The sequence below is a fragment of the Cyprinus carpio genome, chromosome B16 (assembly GCF_018340385.1).
Source record: "Cyprinus carpio isolate SPL01 chromosome B16, ASM1834038v1, whole genome shotgun sequence".
In the NCBI taxonomy this organism is placed as follows: Eukaryota; Metazoa; Chordata; class Actinopteri; order Cypriniformes; family Cyprinidae; genus Cyprinus; species Cyprinus carpio.
The window spans coordinates 25,569,529-25,593,893 of record NC_056612.1 but is presented as its reverse complement, the minus strand read 5'-3'; the positions used below and the strand labels follow the sequence as shown (position 1 = coordinate 25,593,893).

Genomic DNA, 24,365 nt, shown 5'->3' with positions numbered 1-24,365 from the left:
GTTCTGTAGCATCTCTTTCCAGATAGCACTCCTGCTGTGTTCCTTATCAACCAAAGCCGGTCGCGAGGGCGTTGCACTCGCCATCTTTCCATTCACTTCACTTTTGCTAACCAGAGCGAATGAGACGAGTGCGAGTACGCGTGCGCGTGTGGTGGTTGTCAACGCACCTTTGGAGAGAAGTGAAAGTGAAAGCGCGGCTAGTATCGATACTTCGGGAAATTAGTATTGGTACCGTTCAGATATTTCAGTATCGATATTTATCGAAATATCGATATTTTTGACAACACTAATTTTAGTATCGATACTTCGGGATATTTGTTTTTTTATTTTTAATTTTTTTTGTTAAAAGTAGTTATTTAAAGATTTAAATACTTGGATTATCAAAAATCTGTACATATATTCCAATATTTTCTGTATAACATTTTGTGAAGATTACCGTGCCTTAATTTAAAATAAGTACTTAAAAGAAATAAAATAAAATCTAAATCAAATAAATAAAAATAATATTAAAAATACATTTTTATTTAAAAGAGATACTTTTAAATTTGCCTTTCTTTTCTGAATTATGTTGGTGAAAAATAGGTATTTGAAGTAAAAAATTTTAAGATGATTACAACGCTCTCTCCACCCTCAATACCACGACTGAGGTGCCCTTGAGCAAGGCACTGAACCCCCAACTGCTCCCTGGGCGCCGCAGTGTAAATGGCTGCCCACTGCTCCGGCTGTGTGTTCATGGTGTGTGTGTGTTCACTGCTGTGTGCGTGCACTTTGGATGGGTTAAATACAGAGCACCAATTCCAAGTATGGGTCTCCATACTTGACTGTACAACCCTCTACGGACACCTTGGCAATTGAATCGCCATTGGCTATTTGGTGTGTGTTCATTCCAAAACAATTCCATTGTTTGATAATACACATATATATATATATATATATATATATATATATATATATATATATATATATATATATATATATATATATATGTAAAATAAATATTTGTAAAATGGTGCAGTTTTTTAAATAACTGAAAGTACACTATTAACATCAGTCGGTCAAGCTTTATAATAATCAAGTATTATTTAATAATAGAACTTTAGTAATTAGAAGTAAACTTGATAACCATGTTTGAATGCATATTAGTCATTTTAACTGAACATTTTAACTGGAGGTGGTGGTGGTGCTTTTTTTGGTCATTCAGTGTTTCTGTTAAAAAAATTAAAAAATTGGGGGGAAAAAACCTAACAAAAATACTGATAAGATAATAATGATACGAATTCTAATAATAAGAACTATAAAACACACTAAGGATTACTAAGGATTAATGAGCTGCTGGATTCATGTATATTAATCAGGTTTTGTGCGTTCGCTCGAACTGATTTGCTGAAATCAAAACAGGGGCGATAATAGGTGAGCGCCAGCCAATGAGATTGCCGTTTGCGCATTAACTCCACCCACTACCAGAAAACCAGGCTGTTCTTAAAAGCTGAAGACGTCCATAGGAACGCCGTTATTTTGACAGGAAAATACAACAAAGAATATTGTTTAAATCTAGCTCGTCAATTTTTTTTTTTTTTTTTTTTTTTTTTTTTTTTTTTTTTCTTATTTTGACAGGAAAATACAAACAGTGCTTTGTGCGCCTTCACATTAGAGTTTACATTATATACATTAAATACAGGTGCACTGCACATCCATTGAGATGAACTGAAAATATCACAGATCACCTGACGGATTGTGAAACTCTGAAGCCCTCAGTCAGAGGGTGTTCGCAAGTGAAAATATATCTGTTCTAAACTTAGACTTAGCCTCCAACTAACACACTGGCGAGTAAAATCTGAGAATTTAATAGCCATTGGCGAATATTAGACATCATTTAGTGGCCAGAATGAAGATTTAGTCGCATATGCGAGTGATTTACTCGCAATGTAGAGGGTTGCTGTGTGTCACTTTAAAAGTACGCTTTCAAATATTTTCTGTAACTGTTTGTGTCATGATCTAAAGAGAGTACTTCAAGTAAATTCTTAATTTAATTTAATTTAAAAAGAATCTAAATTTAAAATTGAAGTTAAAATAAATGCTTAAATTAAAAAATGTATTTAATAAAAAATAAAAAAATGAAATTATAATTACATGTGTGGACTGCAATACCATAATTTATCATTACTGAAGTAAAGTATAATTGACAGACACCCAATCAATTATTAGAAAAATCATGCAATAATATAATAAAACAGCCCTATGTTGTAAATGTTTTTTGATTTGTCATGCTAAATTTAATTGTTTTCATTAAAATACTTTTATACACTGCATTTCGTTATTATGGAATAATCACGTTCAGACCATGTTTTCCTAAATGGCATGTAGAAAACAGCTAGCGTTTAGCTACTTCAAATGTTAGACAAATGGTCTCTTCCTGGCCAAATGGGTGATTCTTAACCAAAATAAGCTGCAGTGTGGATGGGACTTTTTGCTGTTTAGTCAATTTTTTCATTTGTTTATATGTGACTAACCTCTGCCTTGCAAACATGTTGCATTACCTGCATTTTAAGCAGCTGTGCGGCGCAGATCTGGACCCTCGTGTGGCTGAAGCTCATTCGTTATTTTCATCTGTGCATGAGCTGTCGAGAGAGTCCTGTGATAAAGCATGAGTTTGCCTAAAATAGCTTTTTAGGGCAGAAATGCCGACAGATAAGGCAATTTGCAGCTTAGGGAACATGAACTGCCAGCACACATTAATAGATATGAAGCTGAAGCTTTCAAAAATGTTAGTAATGGATGGTCCGCTGCTTTGAAACATCTGAACATGCAAATGCACCTGCCGTCTGCTGGATTCGTAATGAATGAGATGTGCACTGCTACATGTGGATTTAAAATTATATTTAATAATTAAATATGCATAATGTAATTTACAAATTGGGAATTATATATTTCACTGTCAGATATGGATGTGTACCTATGGAGATAAGTTAAGGAATGATATTTTCCTGACTCTTTGAATTGTAGTTATTGAAATTTATTTCAGAATTTTATTTGCCACGGAATAAAAAATAAAATAAAAAGGTAATTACTTCACAATTCAGAATTCTGAGATGTAAACTTGAGATATAAATGTAATTTTTTAGGAATTAAGAGTTATGATATGTGTAGTTGAGATATAACTCAACATTTTGAGGAAAAAAGGCAAAATAAAGTTTGAATTTTATGATTCTGCTTTTTTTCACCATAAAAAGGTAATTATGACTTTTTATCTCACAATGTTGACTTTTTAAATAGCATAGCTATCAAATCTTACAATATGGATTTGCAGTACTTGCAATATTGCCCCATTGTGCAGCTTGACAGCTCACTTGTTAAAAGAACCTCAGAAAATCCTCCTTTTGTGTTGCATTAAAAAAAAAAAAATAAACCACACACACACACACACACACACAATCACATTTGGAATGACATGAGAGTGAATAATAAATAATAAAATTATTAATTAAAGCTATGTTATATGCTTAAAACAAATGCATTTGTTGCACACCAAATGTGTGTGCAATATGTTGCATTAGCTGATGTCCTGCTGATGTTTATTTTAAATAAAAATACCCTTCATTAGGTACAGTAAGTGCATTTTGGAGTGTTTTGTTAAGACACTTTCCTCTTATCCTGCATGAAGCTAATTAGATTAATTATCTGACACTGTCTCTCTTTTCAAGCCAGACTTGGGCTGCATAATTAAGTGTTGATTTTATTTTTGTTTTTGGAAAATACATTTTTGCAAAACCCATATAATACTCATTAAAACAATCATTCTGTTTCTCAGAACACAACTAGCAATTAGCGTGATCAACCTGATGTATAATAATTGCTCTTATCGCCGTTTATTGTTTTGCTGGCAGACAAAAATCCAATGCAGTGTTGGCGAAGTAAAAAAAGACACCAACATTTATTTTAGAGGGGCTTTGCCTTCACTGTGTGATGCTCATTTTCCGTCATAATCATAATGTCAATGATTCTGCTTTGCAAAACAAACCTTTGACTTGCAGCTAACAGTCGGGCGACCCCTTCCTGCTCTGTTTTCTTCATAAAGCTCTATTCATAATGCACTAATGTTTCCCGAGCAGCTTCACAAAATATAATGCCTTCAGTTCACAAACATTCCACATTTCGCTTTTGCTAACATTATGGATAATATTTGCTAATATTGTGCGTTTGTTTGGCCACCAGCTGAGGACACATGTGGCGGGACCTTCCGAGGCTCCAGTGGCACCATCTCCAGTCCAGACTTTCAGAAGGACTATCAGAGTAGTGGCGAGTGCACGTGGACCATCCTGGCTGATCCAGGAGACACCATCTCACTGGTCTTCACTGAATTCCAGATGGACAGCAAACTCGACTCTTTAGAAGTTGAGGGATCTGATCCACCAACGATATGGTGAGTTTGATATTGGATTATATTGCCTCTCGCTGAAATTCTTCATTCTGTGTTCTGTGGTCAGTTATTGTTGCAGGCTTTCTGTGGGTTTAAAATGTCTTAAACTAGAGCAGAAAGTCTTAAATTGATTTTCTTGTTTTTCAATACAAACATCACAAATATCATTAAAACAAGATACATTTGCTTGATGCAAGTGTAAAAAGTCTTTTGGTTTTCTTTTTTTTCAATACAAACATCACAAATATCATTAAAACAAGATATTGCTGCTTATTAATAGTTAGTTAGGTAGTTGTTAAATTTAGGTGTTGGGTAGGATTAGGGATGTAGAATATGCTCATGCAGAATATGTGCTTTATAAGACCTAACAAACAGACAATATGTTAATAATAGGCATGCTAATAAGCAATGAGTAAATAGTGAGAACTGGTCCCTTTGCTTAAAAGAAGAACAAGGGTATGTAAAAATTTTTGAGCCCACTGGCAGATATTTGTTCTTGTTTTAATCATAAGCTCACTTTTTTTTTGATCAATTTTAACCATAATCAAGACTGTTATTTTGCTTTTCAAGTATATGTATCTTGATTTGAGAATCTTTAGACATTTGCACAGGAACACAACACAAATATACAGAGGAATATGTATTTTTATTTTTTAGAATTAATTAAAAAGTAATGGATGACTTCCATTTGGAAGTTGTATTTTCAAATTTGAAAGTGTTTAAAACTATAAACTTATTGTGCTCTTGACGTATTGTGTTCCTTTAACTGTGTTCCTTAAATTTTCTTTACTTGGTCTTAAAAAAGGTTTTAAATTTACCTCCATAAAACCTGCAGGAACTCTATTGTTGTGTAATGAGCATTAAACTGTATAATCATCCCAGCCCTGTAGTGTCCTTCATGTCTGTCTCATCCACACATACACACACAGCATAAATTATATATATATATAGTTCTTTATGTCTTTCTCATCATATATATATATATATATATATATATATATATATATATATATATATATATATATATATATATATATAACACACAGCATAAATCACACAGTGTGTTTGTGTTTGTGTGTGTGTGTGTGTGTGTACATGCGTTGTTTTTGAGGATAAGGTCACACAATTTGTGCACCATAACCATTGGTATAATTTGACTGTCTTTCATAAAGTTACAGGTGAATTTGCAAAATAGGCAGTTTAATTGGATGCACAGCCTATGACATTGTCAACAAAAGATGTGGAAAGCATTTTGTTTTCCTTTTTAAAAGCATGTCTGTTTTGTTATCCTAACTATACATGATTATATGCTTAGTTGCATTGCATTATTTACATTATCATTATTTTTCCCTGCTGTCTGCAACAACCCATCAGTTAATAACCACAGATTCCAGCTCAAATCGATATTTCATATGCATTTTTTCTTTATAAATAGCTGCATAGTTACTGTACCTTTGTCCCTTTGTGTTTTTTTCCTTCCCACACAGTTGTTCAGATTGTTTCCAGTCCATTCTGAATTAATGTACGCATTGATAAGTTCATAGGATTCAACATCTTAATTTCAAAGTGTGGGAATGATTTTGAATATGACAACTGAAGGATTGGGAATGTGTGATTTATGTGTTAGATTGTCAAAAGAAACTACTCAGAAGGTGGCAAAACTTCCATCAAACCTCTGAAATGATTGCGTGAGCTTTTGAGAATCGTAAGAAATAAGAATAGATGCCTTTAACTTGATTCGATGCTGGCTGCATGACTCTGCAAATCCACCGATTTCAGACTTGGCGCAGGAAAGCACAGCATACTCTGTGTTAAACTCAACCGCTGATGCTGAAATGACAATCAAACACTGAAAGTGCTTGTTAAGAGTGCAGGGAACAGCATTGTGTGAGCAGTATCCTGGCGTGGTGGTGATGACCTTGCTTGTCAGTTGATTCATTGATTCGCTTAAGTCATTTCTATAAGCAACATGACAAATGAAGCAAGTTTTGTTCGAGCAGAATGAACTTCTCCCCTCTAATATTGTTCAAGCCAAACAAACAAATCAATGTTTTTGCTGGAATGACCTTTAAGTAATTCTACTATACTTTCTGTGTATGTTGGAAAGGGCAAAAACAACAATCTTTAAGTTACAAATCACTCACAGAAAGGGACGTACAAAAGCCATTCCTCTTGCTCTCCTCTGCCGAAAGAGCATTCCGTGTTTGGAAAAGTATATTGCATTTCTTTTTGTCTTAGATGGAGCATACTTCAGGACTTAAATGAGACACCTGGGGCCACGTTTTGCAAGCATAACTGGGTCAGTATTGTGTTTGTACTCGTGCCGCGTCAGATTCTGAGCTCATATCAGACGTCATTCAAACCGCAAGGTCAACACTTGAGCATATTTTGGGAATATGAACCAGCTGTGTCTGCGTTTCTTCGTATCGTGATGATGGAAATCTTTTATTCTTACACTAAATGGTGTGCTCTTGTTAGGGTTATGCATCATTTAAAGCGAGCGGTTTTCCTCTTTTTCTCACACAGGCCACTCGTAGAGACACAACCAAATGAAGTCTTTTGTATCCGTTCGCTCCTCAGAGGTTTTACACGCTTGCCGTGACTGCGGAAGCCCGCTGCATACAAGATTTGTCCCACTTCCCTGCGCCACACTGCCTGGAAATAAATAAATAAACGCCAGACACTCACGCAGATTGTGTTGCATGCTGGGAGAAGGTTAAAAGCAGACAGCTGCATGGACTGTCATCATTATTTTGCAATGGTTCTTTTACGATAGTATAATCTTTTTATCATCGCTCAGATCAGAAACATGTCGAGAATCAGTTATTTTTGAAAATCAGAGGCTTAAAAAACGAGCTATACTCCTGTTCTTTACCACCAATAGAGATGAAAGTTTTGCTATTTGAGATCTATCTATCTATCTATCTATCTATCTATCTATCTATCTATCTATCTATCTATCTATCTATCTATCTATCTATCTATCTATCTATCTATCTATCTATCTATCTATCTATCTATTTGTCTGTCTGTCATTCTATCATTCTATCTATCGTTCTATCATTCTATCATTCTGTCTGTCTCTTTCTGTTGTTCTATCTATCCATCCGTCTGTCCTATCTTTCGGTCTGTCTGTCGCTCTGTGATTCTATCTATCTATCTATCTATCTATCTATCTCTCTATCTATCTATCTATCTATCTATCTATCTATCTATCTATCTATCTATCTATCTATCTGTCTGTCTGTCTGTCTGTCTGTCTGTCTGTCTGTCTGTCTTTTTTTGTTGTTTTGTCTGTCTGTCCGTCTGTCGTTCTGTCATTCTATCTATTGTTCTGTTGTTCTATCTATCGTTCTGTCTGTCTGTCCCTTCCTGTTGTTCTGTCTATCTGTCTATCTGTCTCTCTGTCTGTCTGTCTGTCTAGCACACATTGATGTGTAATTCATGTCTGTAGCACAAACAGTACAGGACAAGTTATATGCCAAAGGGTAATATATTTATGAGTAGGAGTTTGTTTTAATCCCTGACTCTAAGTGTGATTGATATTAATAGAGATGCTTGACTTTGCACTGCCAACAATGCTGAATGCATATTGGGATGGGTGCTTCAGGGCCTGTACTCCCCGAGATAAGCTATTTGGCTTGTGTGGTCTGAAATAACAGATGTATATTGCAAAAATTCTGCCCTAAAGGTGAGTTGTACAAGCGCTTGAGAATTAGGACCAATAACAGTGTAACTGCCGGCAAAGGCCAGATAACATTATTATTATGGAGAACATAATGTCCATTTCTGTATTAATAAAGCGTGAGCACATTCTTCTACAGGTCCAGCTCTGACTACAGCATTAACTGCATCTGTCCTATTGTCTGCTGACCCGCTGCACAAACACTAGCACAAAAAATAGATGATAGTTGAAAAGACACAAATAAATCAAAACACCAATGGAATGCAGGAAATGGATACAACTCTTCTCTCTTACTCCTCCTGCCTGCCTGGAGAGAGAGAATAAAGAGATGGAGATATAGTAAGACTAACAAACTGGATTTGTACGTTTTCAATGCTAGGTTGTTGTGGGTGGTTGAGAAGGCATCAATGGTATCATCTATGTGGTTTCTAAGGTATTTGGGTGATTATTTAGTGGTCAAAAGAGCCCACCACCAAGACTCTCTGATATACTGGTCACTAGATATGACTCACTATTTCTTCACTATTACTGAAGGGAGTCTGATTGCAGCCAGGCAATAAAATGAGAGAGCGATAGGAAGAATGAAAATAGAAAAAAGGCTAGAAAGAAAAGAAAGAAAGAACAATAAATAGAACAAATGATAGATAGAATGAATGACAGATAGTGACATTGCTATATAAATAGAACAATAGATATAAAGAACGATAATAAGACAGATAGACAGACTAAACATTAAAAGACTAAGTAAATAATATTTATTTTATGGTGGTTCTTCTGCAATTCTGTGGTGTTAGTTATTATTGTACTATTTATTGTCATGGAGCATCAATATTTTGGTAAATATTAAGGTTTGGTGAATTTTAGTATGTCTATCATTAATTATGAAACATTGGTTCGGGACAGATACGTTTTTGTACTAATTTTGTGCGTTTTTGCTTTTGCAAGGATGGGAACATAGAAGTTTCTGTAACATTCCTTGTTATTCATTTATTCCAAAATAATAACTCAAGGCAGTGATTATTTTAACAATAGATTTTATTTGTGAACCTGTGTTCAGATATTTTTTTAATATTCAAAGCTGATTACTCACTAAAAACTTTAGATATTTTTTTTGTTTTTTTTGATGATTGATTTTTTTTGTGTTGGTGTTCTTATGTGTGTGTGAGTTGTGTACATAAAACAGCATTATATTGTTCATTCAGACTGATTCGTGGATGCAGAACACACCCACACAAACACAAGAGGTGGGATTTATCACATGAACCAATCACAGTTGACCATAACCACTCATATCCAATCATATTGCAATGGAGGTTGCCTTAAAAATTTGGATTGGGGGTAAAAACTTGGAAATTACCCCCCCCGCCCCAAGTCTCAGCCCACAGACTGTATAAACATCTGATGCATATGGCACACAAAAGTGGAAACACTTCAGTAGTGTCGAAATCGTTGTTGATTGGTTGAATTATACAGGTTTTCTGGTAGACGTGCGTGTCATGTTCTTTAACGTTCCACCTGGAAACTGATGCCATGATGCCAAACCCCCTAACGAAAGAAGAAAGCCGTCGTGTTTACAACTGTGACAAGGAATGCTTATCAGGATCAACTAAATGGTGGATTTTCAAAAGTATGTTTAAAATGTAAAGTTCGCGGCATAGAATCTTTAAAATACGTCTGAGAGTTTTACACACCGGTCTGTTATTGCCGCGACATTTCCACGCCCCGAAACGTGACGATGAACGAAACGAACTTTGATTGGTTGTTTGACTTGTCGGTCAAACGGCCTCATGGGTGGGCCTTTGCCAATGAAAGCTGTGCAAGACTACCCCCCTCCAAACTCACGGCACACTATAGGGGGTCTTTTTAAAACTTGATGGGCTCAGGGGAAGCGAGAAAGACGCAGACTCCCGATGCATGTAACTTTACCCGCTGGTGTCACTGATGGACAGTGTTTCGGAGTGATTTAAGTTTTCATGAGCGCTGTTAATGATACACAAAAAGTAATGTGATTCAGCATATCAAACTTCATAAAGAAACATTAAAAATAAAAGCGAAACAAAATGAAACTAATAAAAATTTGTTCTACGGTAATGCTGATTTTGGGGCTAGGCTTTTAAGAAATGGGCTAGTAATTGACCACCTAACAACCGTCTAGAACTCTTTAGCAACCACATAGCAACATAAAAGCAAGAAGCTACAGCGCCCTAGCATCAGGGCAGTGAGTTTTAGTGTTGTGTTTGTGAAACCAGCAGATGATATGGGGTCATTGGTTAACGTCGCAGGTGCCAAAATTGAAGTGGGTCTCAAAATGTTTTACTGATGTGTAGGGAACTCAACATCAATCTGGCATCTTTCAGGTCAGATTGTGGGTTGGATCCAGGCTTTAACGTGGGTTGATGTCTTGACGTTTTACAAATGTACAAAAAATCTCTCGTTTGCCCTTTTCAACATTACAGAACTGCCAAGTGTTTGAGACTCAAGTATGAACCGTGTTTTTCTTCAAAAAGTGATTCCACTGTCGGATCTCACTTGAATAATTGCAGTGCTGGCTATGATTGACAGACAGCGAGGCCGAGTGGGTTCGAGTTCATTGCAGTCATTCTGGAAAGTGTGTGATGGCTGAAATGGTTTAGCCTTGAAATACTTTTGCCCTGTTTTACTATAGACTTTCACTGTCACAGCCGATTGACTGTTAAGAAGTTTAAAGTTATGGTTGAGTCCTTGAGATGTTTGCAGATGGGAAGAAACAATAGATCTAATGTTAGTGGCAAACAGCTGACGGCTGTTTTTACGTCATTTGCATCTCAGTAAACAGCACAGTCATTTATAAAGGTCACACTTAATGGCATATGAAGCTTCCAATACTTCCTCCATTTAGCCTGCTTCAGATAGGGCCGCTGTACCTTATAATAATATCATAAAAAATACATTTATGCATTTGGCAGATCCTTTTATCCAAAGCGGCTTACATTGCATTCAAAGTATAAAGTTTATCAGCTAATGCATTCCCAGGGAATTTAATCCATGACTTTGCCATTTCTAATGACATGCAAAATAATATTTGTTTAAATAATACTTAAAGGATTTATATTAAATAAAAATAATTATATATAAAATCATTTATTTAATTTATTTATCTCATCTCTAGTTTTGTTAGTATATTGCACTGCCAGTAAATCAATACTTGAGAGAATTCAAGTCAACTTTTGTATCCAGAGATGCTTTTGAGTGTGTAGGAGAAACCTTCTTACTGCAGTACCCATTTAGAGAGGTGTTGCATAAGAGGGCAGCACTTACAGTAAAAAATATTCTTTATGTACTATTTGTTTTTTTGATTTTTTTCTGTTCTAATCACTTCCTCTCAGCATGGGTTTAGCAGCCGTCAGTATTATTTTGCCCAGAAAAAAATAAAAAAATAAAATAATACTTCATAGCTCAGCATTCTTCTTGTCAGTTATGTTTTGTAAGTATCACCATGAACTTCAATGTTTCTCTTGAATTTACTTAGTAGAAATAGAATCATTGACATTCAGTAAGAGTGAAGTGCTATAAAATGAATGCAGATAGCAGCTCAGATCATTTGATGAAAAATGTTTAGGTAGCATTGAAATTTGAGCCATTTATCATTTTCCTTGAAGGCAACTTACGGTTCTGTTGAGCAGAATGAATAAAAGTGCTCAGTGTAATTTACATGCCTGAAAGTGACACTTTGCTAATACTGTTTTTAAATTTAATTGTAGTGTATAATGCAATTTGTGTCATTTTATTGATAATATGATACTTTGTTATTAAAGCACAAGCTTAGTGAACCATTTTGTAGATTTTTGTCTTTCCCAGTCCAAGTAGGAGCGGTATTGATTGTAAAGAGCTGCACAGAGGTGTTGCAAGAGAACTGATTTGAATAAAAAAGATAGTTGAAAGCAAATTGTTTGATGTTTCTGCATTTTCTTCACAGGTTATCAGGAGTGAATATTCCTGTGCCTATAGTCAGCAACAAGAACTGGCTACGACTTCATTTTGTCACAGACAACAGCCATCGGCATAAAGGATTCAGTGCTCAATATCAAGGTACATTTGAAATATTTTCTTTTAAATATGTTTACGTTTCTGGTAATATTTATTATGTTTCTGGTAATTGCTTATGGCAAATCTAACAAAATCATGTCCAGGTCTTTATATATGTTTATTTATTTATATATATATATATATATATATGCACACACAATGTTCTTGACTTTTGTTTTGATAATGTATTCTCTCTAAATAGTCTTTACACCTGCTTAAACTGCACTATAATTCTTAACTGTATTTTTGTTCTTTTGATTTTGGGCAATAGTATGACCCAGACCTCTTATTATGGGATTCACCCTGTTGCTCTAAGTAATTACATGCAGGCTGCAATATCCGAAAAATCTTTAATCACCTTGTTAATCTTAATCAGCTGATCATTACAATAAATTACTTGATATCTTATAATGAGGAGTGGAAGATGACCTGTCAAAAGTTGAATCAAAGCATGATCCACAAGTTATTTTCAATTAATTTGATTGGAAGCAAATCTAAGAGATCAATTCCAGAACCTAGAATAGGAGCAAAGCGTGAGAGTAAAGAAAAATAAGAGAATTGTATTTTCACACATAGTACATGACTCAAATGAACCATTTTGTTACATTTCATTAATTTGTTTTTTTAATTAAGTAACTTTATTAGATAAACTGTTGCTCACATAATTTTGTAGCAGGCTTTTTAAAGCTCACCTACATGGAATGAAAATGTGCCTAATTTTGTTTGTTTTCTTTTGCTGAGCAGTGAAACGATCGGGAGATTTTAAATCAAGGGGAGTGAAATTATTACCTGGAAAAGACAACACAAGCAAATTTTCAATAAGTAAGTGTGTTTCTTTCTCTTTGTAAAATTAAATACACAGCCACTGAAAAGTGTTTTTCTTAATGCATTTTTGCAAATTAACTTTGAAATTATTTAGGGGTGGGTGATAAGATCTTATTATGATATGAGTCAGTTTATTTCACAATAACAATATATATCACTATATACTAGATATTTTCACTTAAAGTAAACTTTTGTTGTATTATGGAATTTCAAATACTCTTAATATCAGAAAAACTAATACTAATCATAAAAAACCTCTCAAGCTTAAAACAGTCAGCGATAAAATAAGAACAAACTAATTAAATAAAGGGAAGACAAAAAACTAGAACAAAGACACAAATGGAACAGACCTATGTGGAAAAACTTCAAGCACTAGAAACAAGAATTACTAAAAACACTGCATAGTTCTCAGTGTGTAAATTAAATAAAGATTTATTACTATTAAAGTTACAAAAGTGATTCAGTCAATAGCAGCGAGAGGTTTTCTCTCATTTGTTGTTATATGAACATCACTTACACAGACAGGACCAGGTTTAAGCTGCTGTCACTTTAAGACTGAATGCACTAATCTACTATACAGACACACATGCGTTTTCTTTCTCAAATGTTTACTTTCACTTAAGACATAAGTGACTGTGTTTATGAGGATACTTGCAAATACGGGCAATTTGGCACAGAAGTGTGTGTTTGACCATTCAAGCCCAGTTACACACCAAAAGAACTCAGTTCAGTCCTCATGCTATGTATTCTAATATTGAAAGTGGCTTTATGTGTGTTTAAGACAGTTTAAGAGCACACAGAAACATTTTCGCTGCTTACTTTTCATTCCAGTTACATTTTTAATTTGTTTTTAAACCATAGTGCGATATAGATAATAGTCCAGTTTATCATGTCTGCCGGTATATCGCACACTCCTTATGTTATGTCTTGTCTCAGATGCTTATATGGTACTTTAAATATCAATTATAGTAATGGTAAATATGACCGAAATCTTGTTTTATATAGTATGAGAATCTAAATCCAGATTGGATGAACACATGCATATCAAACAGATTTTGTTAGGGATTTTGGAAGGGATAGTTCACCCCAAAAAATTAAATTCTGTCATTACTTATTCACCCTCAATTTGTTCCAAAACTATATGCTATTTTTTTCTTGTTGAGCAAAAAAAAAAGATATTTTGAAGAATGTTGGTAATCAAACAGTTGCTGATAGCCATTGACTTCTATAGTATTTTTTCCCTATACTATGGAAGTCAATGGCTACCAGCAACTGTTTGGCAATTTACTAGCAAATGATGACCATATTTTCATATTTGGGTGAATTAACCCTGTTAATGTGGTGAACTACAACATTTTTTTTTTTTTGTGAGAATATATTTGGCTGCCATAAACAACCAATGTTTATTTGGCTTTCTCATGGAATACCATGGTTCTAGTGCCAACCCCCCCCACCCCCCACCCCCCCAAATATAGCTTTTTACCATTTTTCTGCAGTGTAACTCATTATGTAGGCTTGTCCAAGTAGAAACCAAGCAGCTTTAAGATCCGCTCTCCAGTGCTGCTGCTTGTCATGCGTAAATATGACTGTTAATACTGTTGCTCTAATGTCATAAAAAGCTCTTCGCTGCTTAATTTCTTTCAGATGTGCATCCTCGTTAATTGTTTAATATTCCGTAGATGTTATTCCGCCGGTGATTTCGCATCTACACCTTCAAAGCCCATGATTCATAAAGCATGAACAATGCCACATATTTGTAATCCTCTCACTTGCCATTTAGCAAATGGATCAAAGGAAATTAAAGCATCCAGCGAAACAGAAATCTGCATTTTGATTAATTGAGCTTAGCTTGACTTACAGGTCCCTCACCCACAGAAGCTTCTCGGAAGAGAATGTCAAATCTGTGAAGCGAGTGGCTTCAGAGGGCACACAGGTGGTTGGATTTCAGTCCAACTGAGTTTAATTACTGGCCATCCAAACCACCGGCCTAACCTGGATACAGACCCGAGCTGCACAATGCCCGATTGCTATCTATGGAAATGATTTGTGCACGCTGCGAAAGTGAACAAGTCCTTTTTTATGGCTCCACGTGCACCGGCGTCGTAATGAAACGCAGAATGATTCATTTCACCCTCGACAATGTAGCACTCCAAACACTTAATTACAACTGGATAGAATTTTTATGAGCCTCTATTTCACAGTGTCTGCATCACGCATTCAGAAATATGAGTTACGAGTGAATTATCGGGTCTTATTCAGGACCCCGCTCTGCTGCCAAACACCCTTTCTAAACGCTTCCCTTAAATTATCCGAATAACGTCGCCTCCTGTGGTAATTATCACAAGCTAACACCTATCTATGGACGAGATATTGCGCCGACTTCTCTTTTGATTGAGGATGAAAGTCGACGTGTGATAACCGAGGCTGTGTAATGGAGAGAGTGATCACAGGTGATGAAGTCTGATGGTTTTGTGTTGGCTTATGTCTCCATATGCCATTTCTTCTCCCACAGTGAATGAAGGGATGGTCAAGCAGGTCTCCAACTTCTGCCCGGACCCCGGGGAACCGGAGAACGGCAAACGCATTGGCACCGATTACAGGTAGACAGTCTGTCCACGCCGCACACATATGGATAGAGTTTTGTTTGAAGAGATTGATGGGGCAGTTGTGATGTCATGCAGTTTTGATAGTGTAGCTCATGAATATTAATTAGGCCATACACGTATAGTTCAGTAGGATCTTTTACTGTCGTGATAGCTTATAAATAGAAATATTTAATAGATTCTTAACTCATTTACAAGTTAAAACTGAAATGTAAACAGTAAAGTATCCAAAATTAATGAAACAATAATTAGCACTGAGTTTTTGACATGTTCTCATTACATTTAATGTTATAGTCTATTTTATTTGTTTAGATATTAATATTTTGCTTTGCTTTAATGTTATTTTAGCAAAATATTAATTTAAATATTAATACAATATTAAATATTAATTAATATTAACTTCTAATTAATTAATTGTAAATCATTTATAATAAATCAGCAAAAATTATATTCTCATGATAAAATTTATATTTTATTTTTATATTGTCTAAAATGTGTATAATGTTTGCAGAATATTAGGATAAATATAATTTTTATGATATTAGCGAAAAATAAGATGTTAAATGTGATATTTTATTAATATATATGTAAATATATAATATTTTATTTGCTGACAATTTTTTTTCTAAATATTTAGCAAAAAATATTTTTAATTATTAAGTAATGAAATGAATGTACGCCTTTAATATGCTTTAACATTATACAATTAATGTTGTATTTTCTTTTTTATTTGGTTAAATATTAATATTTTGCTTTGATTGAATATTATTTCAGCTACAGTAAATATTAATTTAATGTTATTTCAGCAAAACCGACACATTTATTTTCTATGAAGTTAAGTAGGCCTATATCAATTGTATTAAATTTGCAAAAATAAAAAACTTTAATGTTTTATTTTCTCAAGTATTTTTTATATGTATATTATCAATTGTATTTATTTTTATATACACACACACACACACACACACACACACATATATTATATATATACACACACACACACACACACACACACACACACACACACACACACACACACACACACACACACACACACATATATATATACTATCACACACACACACATACAACTATATATGTATAAATATTTAAAAAATCAAATATAATTTTTTCAAACTGTTAAATATATCAATTGTGTTAATTAGCAAATAATTATATATTTTATTAACATGTATAAAAATATGTATTTTGTTTGCTTATATTGTTTTTTTTTTTCAAATATTTAGCAAAATTAATAAAAAAATGAATTACATTTATTTATTTATTTATTTAATATTAGTTCAGCATAAATACTCATCATGCAATGACCATTCAACAAAACATTAAAAAATAATAAATTATGTAGTTTACGTATTTGCGTATGCCGTATGTACATTTGCAAACGTGGGGACAAAATTAGCAATGGAAACAAAAAGTAATGGGAATATTTCCTGAAGGATGGCTATGTAGCAATGAAATCCTTGATTATATTCCAACCTGACATTTGCTCTGACATGAGGCCTCGACACGCAGCGCTGATCAATCTGTCGGCACACGTGGTAGGCTCTCAAGGAGAATTCCTTCATTGATTCTCTGGCTTTCGTGTTTGTTCTCTCTTCAACACGGCAGCATCGGTGCAACGGTTTATTTCACCTGCGACGGGGACCACGTGCTTCAGGGATCCAAGAGCATCACGTGTCAGAGGGTCGCCGAGGTGTTCGCGGCCTGGAGTGATCATAGACCCGTCTGTAAAGGTTAGACTATTGCCTTCAGTAAACCTTCTCTGAGCAGGATTAGACCAGACATCTGATCTACTGATGTCTCCGAATCCCACAATTCAATACCATCGATTCTTGGTACTTATTACAGCTGAGTTTTGAAAGAATATTTCACTCAGGTATGAAAATTGACTTCCTGTTGTTCAAAAAACTGTATTATTTCCTTCTGCAAAAACCCATTTTTCATACGACAAAAGTAGATAGTTATTTACTGCTAAGTGCAACATGATTCATGTGAACCAATGGTGAACCGATGATGTCCAAACCTTGTGCATTTTAGAGTGCTTTTCTTGTTCTTTTTGTAGCTTGACAGTAAATTACTTTTATTATATTGAAAAATGCAGCTTGTGAATTTTTATTTATTTATTTATTTTTTTTGTGTACATGAGTGTCAATAAATGCTGAAAGAAAATCTTCATTTTGAAGAAACTATTCATTTAAAGTTTACTAGTGCAGAACTTTTGTGTGTGTGTGTGTGTGTGTGTGTTAGTCTTCTCTAATTCATTATAAGTGACTACTTCTTTGTATTTCTCTGTTTTGCAGCGAAAACATGTGGGATGAACCTCTTCGGCCCTTCAGGAACGTTTACATCGCCTAATTTCCCCATCCAGTATGAGAGTAACTCGCAGTGTGTTTGGATTATCACCGCCAGTAACCCCAATAAGGTACAACAATAACCTGCACACACACACATTGCTCCATATCTCACTCAAACACAACGCTTTTTATGAGCATGTCACTATCTTATATCTTCAAATGACATTTAATAAAAAATAGTTCCAGCATCATTCTGTATTATTATTTTTTTCCAATACTAACAGTAGTTTTATTTATTTAAAACCAACCATGGTCAGTTTTTTAAAACCATTCACAGTGATTTCAATTTTCTTTTTTAATATGATTGTTTACCTCTGTTTTTAAGATGCTTTTCTTTAGGGTTACACTGTTGAAACCTGCCATTTCTATTTTATTTCCGTAAATATGAATATTTTTACTACATATTTCTTTATTAAAGTATTAATTTACACGTTATGTAATATTAATTTGGCAAAAAATGCACATTTAATGTTATATTTTCTGTTTTATCTAAATCAAAATCAAATCAAAGTATTTTTATATGAAAATGTCAGTATTTTAAACCTAAAAATGCCATATTTAATAAAACATTTATTATAAAACAGATTATTTCAACACGATTTTATCAAATGTTTTACAATACTAACAATAGCTATAAAGTTTTTTTCAATACTATTTTTTGAAGGTTTTTTTTATGGTTTTTTTAAAGTCATGTCATTATTTTTTGCCAAATTATTTTTATTATCATGATTTCACAAAAAATGTTAATTAAAAAAAAAATGTAATATTAATTTAGCTGAATTTACAGATTTAATGATATATTTTTTTTTTTTTGTTGTTTTTGTTAACAATAGCTTTTTTTTTGTTTTTTTATGAATGTTAAAATCTTATGTCTAAAAATGACATTTATTAAAAATCATGCAGTTCCAAAACGATTCATTAAAAAAGTTTTACAGTACTAACAAAAGCTGTAGTAAGTAGGGGGTTTTGGTATTTAAAACCATGTTTTTTTTTGTTGTTGTTGTTGTTGTTTTTTAAATGCATTTACTGTAATGCAATTTCTTTTTTTTCAGTATGATTGTGTTTTTTTTAAGATGCTTATCTTTTAAAACCTGCCATTTCTCTTTTACTTGCTTAAATATGAATTGTTTGCGAAATAATGACCTCAGAGGGTTAATTTAGCAAAAAAATGAATGAATGAATGAATATATAAATGTGTAAATATGCATGTCATATTAATTTAGCAAGAAAAAAAAGTCAGATTTAATGTTGTATTTTTTTTTCTTAAAACAAACCAAAGTCTTTTTTATGAGCAAGTTTGTATCTAAAAATGGCATAGTATTAATCTTTTTTTAATTATTTTTATTATTATTATAAAACAAATAATTCCAATTTGATTTTATTATTTTGTTTTGTTTTTTTTTTTTATTTTTTTTTTTTTTAAAATTTTGTATAATTGGTGTATTTTAGGTATTTTTTTTTTTTTTTTTTAATAGTGGTGTAATGTGTTTGTTTTCGAGAGGGTTTTATTTTCTTTTTGCGCTGCTCTGATGATGCTTTTGTGTTGTGTTTGTTTTGTGATGTGATTTCATTACATTGCTTTGCTGTCTTTTGTGTTTTGTTTTGTTGTGAAGGTTAGATTAGAAAACATCATCTTCCCCTAAAACACCTCAGATTCTTAACTGTTATATAAATGAAGGATATGCAATTTACAGTAGGTTTTGTGAGTCAACAGTTTGTCCTTCCATGAGCTCTTGCCGCAAATGGCATATTTCAGGTGTAGGTTTTCCATTTTTTTAACCAATTTTATGCCAGGCCATTAACAACCAGCAAATAGCTGAATCGTGTCTTCAATTGCTGCTAAATCTGAGCTTTCCTCTGGTGAGAAATGCAAATGAGCCCTAACACACATAACATTATTACCTCATTTATCTTCGCCCGACGGAATTGCAGAGTTCAAATTTTATTGCGTTTTCCGCAGACCCATTATTAGAGACCCATGGGTAGCTCATTGGCATTATTATTGTGTTAACACAATAAATGAAGTTAATATATGAACTTAAAGGGAAGAAGCAGGACTTTCTTATGGTTGCCTGATAGTGTTCATTAGCAAACCACTAATAATATCAGAGTAAGTGCTGTAAGACATTTTTTTCGCATGTGGACCACCTATAAGCTGTGTGCGCATATATACATGATTCTTCAACAAGGTGTGGGTGTTTAAACATCATCTTATAGGATAAATCTGCCATTAAAATAATAATAATAACATTTACAAAAAAATGCCATTTCCATCGCATCTCAATTTATGTACTGGGTTTTGAGTACATTCTGTGATGCAAATTACTTTTTTGTAATAAAATGCCTCTTTTGTATGGCTAATTTCATAGCGTTTTATATATAATAAATACAATTACATATTATTCTTAATATTAGAAAATAGATTGATAATGTTTATTGAAATGGTTTTATATTATTTTTGTGCAATACAGTGCATATTGCAATGACTTGAGGTCTTTCAAATGTTATGAAATATGTTTACTAACGTTCAAACGTTAAGGGGTTCAGTTTTTAACTAAATTAATTTTAGTCAGCAAAGGTGCATTAAACTGATCAAAAATGATGCTGAAAATTCAGCTTTGCATCACAGGAATAAATTACATTTTACAATATATTCAAATGAAAAGCATTTCTGTTTTTACTGTATTTTTAATCAAATAAATGCAGCCTTTACCATCACATAATTTGTTTTAAATTACATTTTAAAATATATTCAAATAGAAAAATCGCAATAGTATTTCACAATATTGTGTTTTGAAGTAAATGATCAAATGAATGCAGCCTTGGAGACCCGGAAACTTTAAAGTGCAGTGTGCATATTGTAATGATTTGTTTTGAATTCTTTGTTTAGATTGAATTTTTATGAAATATGTACAAATTCATGTTTTTTTCATATTTTGTAATTTATTTTTCATATTTTAATATTTAAAAGTCTAGTTCTGGGACAGCATAAAAGAGAAGCATTTGAAAAGCATCAAGAAGGCTCGGTGAAAACTTTCCAAGACTTTAATGTGACCTTCATTTACCAAAGAGAAGCCAACCCGAAATCTGTTAGCGTTAATAAAAACCAACCCACGAGGCACAGATGTGGCAGCCGTTGAAGAAGCACCCATATACCTTAAGTGCATGCTTTGTTCCTCAGTGTGCCATAACTGTGCCAGAAGGCCGGTATTCATGGTGTCTAGCTAAATGTGAGCAGCGGCTGCTCCCCGGTGTCTCCAAACGCACACCGGGGGGTGATTATGCAAACAGGACGTTGTTAATGTACAAGTGAGCGTTTGAAATAACACGGAACGAGCGGAGCACGTCTCTCCAATGTTTACTTGCTAGCTTGAGCCGCTGATTGAAAGCACTCTAGGAAATTTGTTTTTACCCTCAACATTCATTGGACTGTGCAAATGATTTGTTGGATAATTGATGCATTGCCCCCGCTGAATTTTTTCGGTTATAGCACCGCGGTTCAATGGGGCCGCAGAGGGTACGAGCAAATGAACTGAAATATACAGGAGACATATGCTACAGTCAAGTGCTGGCCCCGGTGAGCTCATGAATATCATATTTATTGAGAATAGTGTGTATCATTTATATTTGATGATGTCTGAAGCGCTCTAGTTCTGAGAAACTTAATTAAGACGGTGTGAAATGCACACTACTCATTCTCTGTAACAGAGAGCATATGGAGAAATCCCTCCGGTCAAGGTGCTTCATTGATTCGAGTGGCGTTCCATTACAAAGACTTCTAACGCTAATTCAGTGATTTTCTTCCCGTCGCAGGTTATTCAAATCAATTTCGAAGAGTTCGACCTGGAGCTGGGATACGATACGTTGACTGTCGGAGATGGTGGAGAGGTTGGCGACTCGAAAACAATCATACAAGTGTAAGTTTCAGAGTTATGCTGTTTTCTGTATTGCACTGCAAAACTAGCTCAATCTGGTTTTCAAGAAGCATCTTTAAATCGAGATGAATTTACTTGAGAAACAAAATATGCTTAAGATATGTGAAGGCTATTTAAATGCAAGAAATTATGAGATTGATCTCTGTATATTTTCCCTTGCCCCATCAGCAAATAGTTTGTAAACCTCACTAAATTTAATTAAATTCATGCTTGGATTAGAATGAGAACTTAATTCAAGGTCTTAATGTCTTATGCAATTTGGCTTCTCAAGTAAATGTGTTTTCTTTTCAGAAAGTTTGGATATTTTCAGTGGATAACATGTGAAAATGAGTTTTGTAGTCTTGAATAATTATCATTGACCGTTGACTTTCATCTAGAATATTTGAAAGTGGCAATGCTATCTCTTTTTTTCATTTTTTTTTTTACACCAACAAGTCACAAATAGTTTTTCTAACCATTTATCACACACAAACATATATAACAAAAACATTTTACAGCAAACTGTCACACAAGTGTCAGATTTAGTATCATTCTGAAGTTGTGTGTCAGGAGTGTTTACTGTATTGCAAGATACTCAATCAGTATCTTCTTTTCCAGTTAAAAATCCCTTAAATCAAGATAAATTTACCTGAGAAACCAAATATGCTTAAGATATGCAAAGGCTATTAAGATAAGAAATTAAGACCTTGAACTCAGCATATTTTTCCTTTCCCATCATTAAATTGATTGTAAACTTCATTTAATTGTATTAATTTCATGCTTACCATAAGAACTGATTGCTAATGAGGTAAGAAAAATAAACTTTCATTCAAGGTCATAATATCTTATGCAATTTGGTTTCTCAATTAATGTTTATTATTTTAAGGATATTTTAGCCGGAAGACAGGTCAATGATTTTTTGTAATCTTGAATAATTAACATTGACCATTAGCTTGCAGCTAGAATATTTTATAAGGGCCACAATGTCTCTTTTCTCACATTTTTATTTTTTTTCTCCATAAAGTTTTCTTGCACCAACAAGTCACAATTTAGTGTTACTAACCATTTACACAGACATTATTAAAAAAATATATAGCAAATAAAATTCATAGCAGGCAATTCACACATGCAAGTTGTGAATAAAATCATTTTGTTTCAGACAGACAGAGAAAATGAAGTGCTGAAGTTAGACAAGCTGTGACATGCCACTTGTTTCCAGTGTATATCTGCATGCTACATTTGATTTCTTTTCTTTTTGAAAGAACAAGGAAAATTCTGATTTCCCCTCTTTAAGATATCCATCTTTAATAGACTCCAGCAGCTATTTTCCTTTCTTTTTTTTTATCTTGCATTTTGTTCAGCTTTGCAGCAGTTATCCGTTTCAACAGCATGAACGCCAGCAAAACATAAAAAACGCACAGGTACAACCTCTGGCTGTATTTTTCTCCCTCACAAACATGTTTTTCTGTCCACCTCTTTTCGCCGTCAGCCGCATGTCTCCAGGAATCTTGGGTAGACACACTTTGGTGAAGGTCTGTGCTGCTTTCTGGTGCATTTGCCTGGCTCTGCTACAGCTGCGATCCATTGAGCGCTCACAGAGCGTTCCTCAAGGACAAAAGACTCTTGCTGCCAGAAAACTAATACATACTGTAAAGCTCAATTAATGCCTTTCTTCACGTTTGTGCTAGTCAAATTAGCTTAGTAGTTTTATTATGCTTTATTTACACAGTCTATAACAGACTTATTAGCATGTACCATTTTAATATTGTGTTTTTAGACCGATATCATGGTAATACTATACTTTTTTTAGACATTTTGTCATGGTACTATGGGATTTTTGGATCCTACCATGATGATTTTTGAAGTACCTGAAAGTATAATTTAAACTCCAATTACAGTCAAATACAAAAAGGTACCATGACATTACCCTGTTTTTGGACATGTACCATGGTAACGGCTATATTAACCACTTGCGATACAGGAAAAGCGTTAGAAAATACTTTAATAGTCCGGGAGAAAATAACAGAAACCATACACATCAACATAAAAGTATCAGTTAATGAGATGAGACAACGGAACTAAGGAAACTCTGAGCGTAAATACACAGGGAGAACAGAAACAGGTGTGTGGGACTAATTAACAGATGAGGAATGATTTAAAAAATGGATCATGGTAATACTTTGGTTTTTGGATGTTTTTTGAAAAACATGAAAGCACGAAATGTAGTTGAATACATACAGTAAAGTACTATGCTACCATGGTAAAATTTATAACAAAATGGTATGAAACCATGTGCAAAAAAACCTTATACTCTGTACTAGTGTACTTTAATACTAGTCTAGTACTTTTTTCTAGTACTTTTTTTTGTACTATGGTACTGTTTTTTTAAATATATATATATATATATATATATATATATATATTATATAATATATATATATATATATATATATATATATATATATATATATATATATATAT

The 24,365-nt window shown here is 33.6% G+C and overlaps 1 protein-coding gene across 1 annotated transcript in view; it reads left to right on the top strand.

Annotated features, from left to right (window-relative positions):
• Nucleotides 1–24,365, top strand: part of LOC109105484 (CUB and sushi domain-containing protein 3-like) — a 242,628-nt gene that overhangs the window by 55,905 nt on the left and 162,358 nt on the right. Inside the window, 7 exon segments of the mRNA XM_042741717.1 lie at nucleotides 4,213–4,420; nucleotides 12,058–12,170; nucleotides 12,912–12,989; nucleotides 15,505–15,592; nucleotides 17,225–17,349; nucleotides 17,917–18,038; nucleotides 21,784–21,887. Coding sequence (XP_042597651.1) covers nucleotides 4,213–4,420; nucleotides 12,058–12,170; nucleotides 12,912–12,989; nucleotides 15,505–15,592; nucleotides 17,225–17,349; nucleotides 17,917–18,038; nucleotides 21,784–21,887 — 838 coding nt within the window.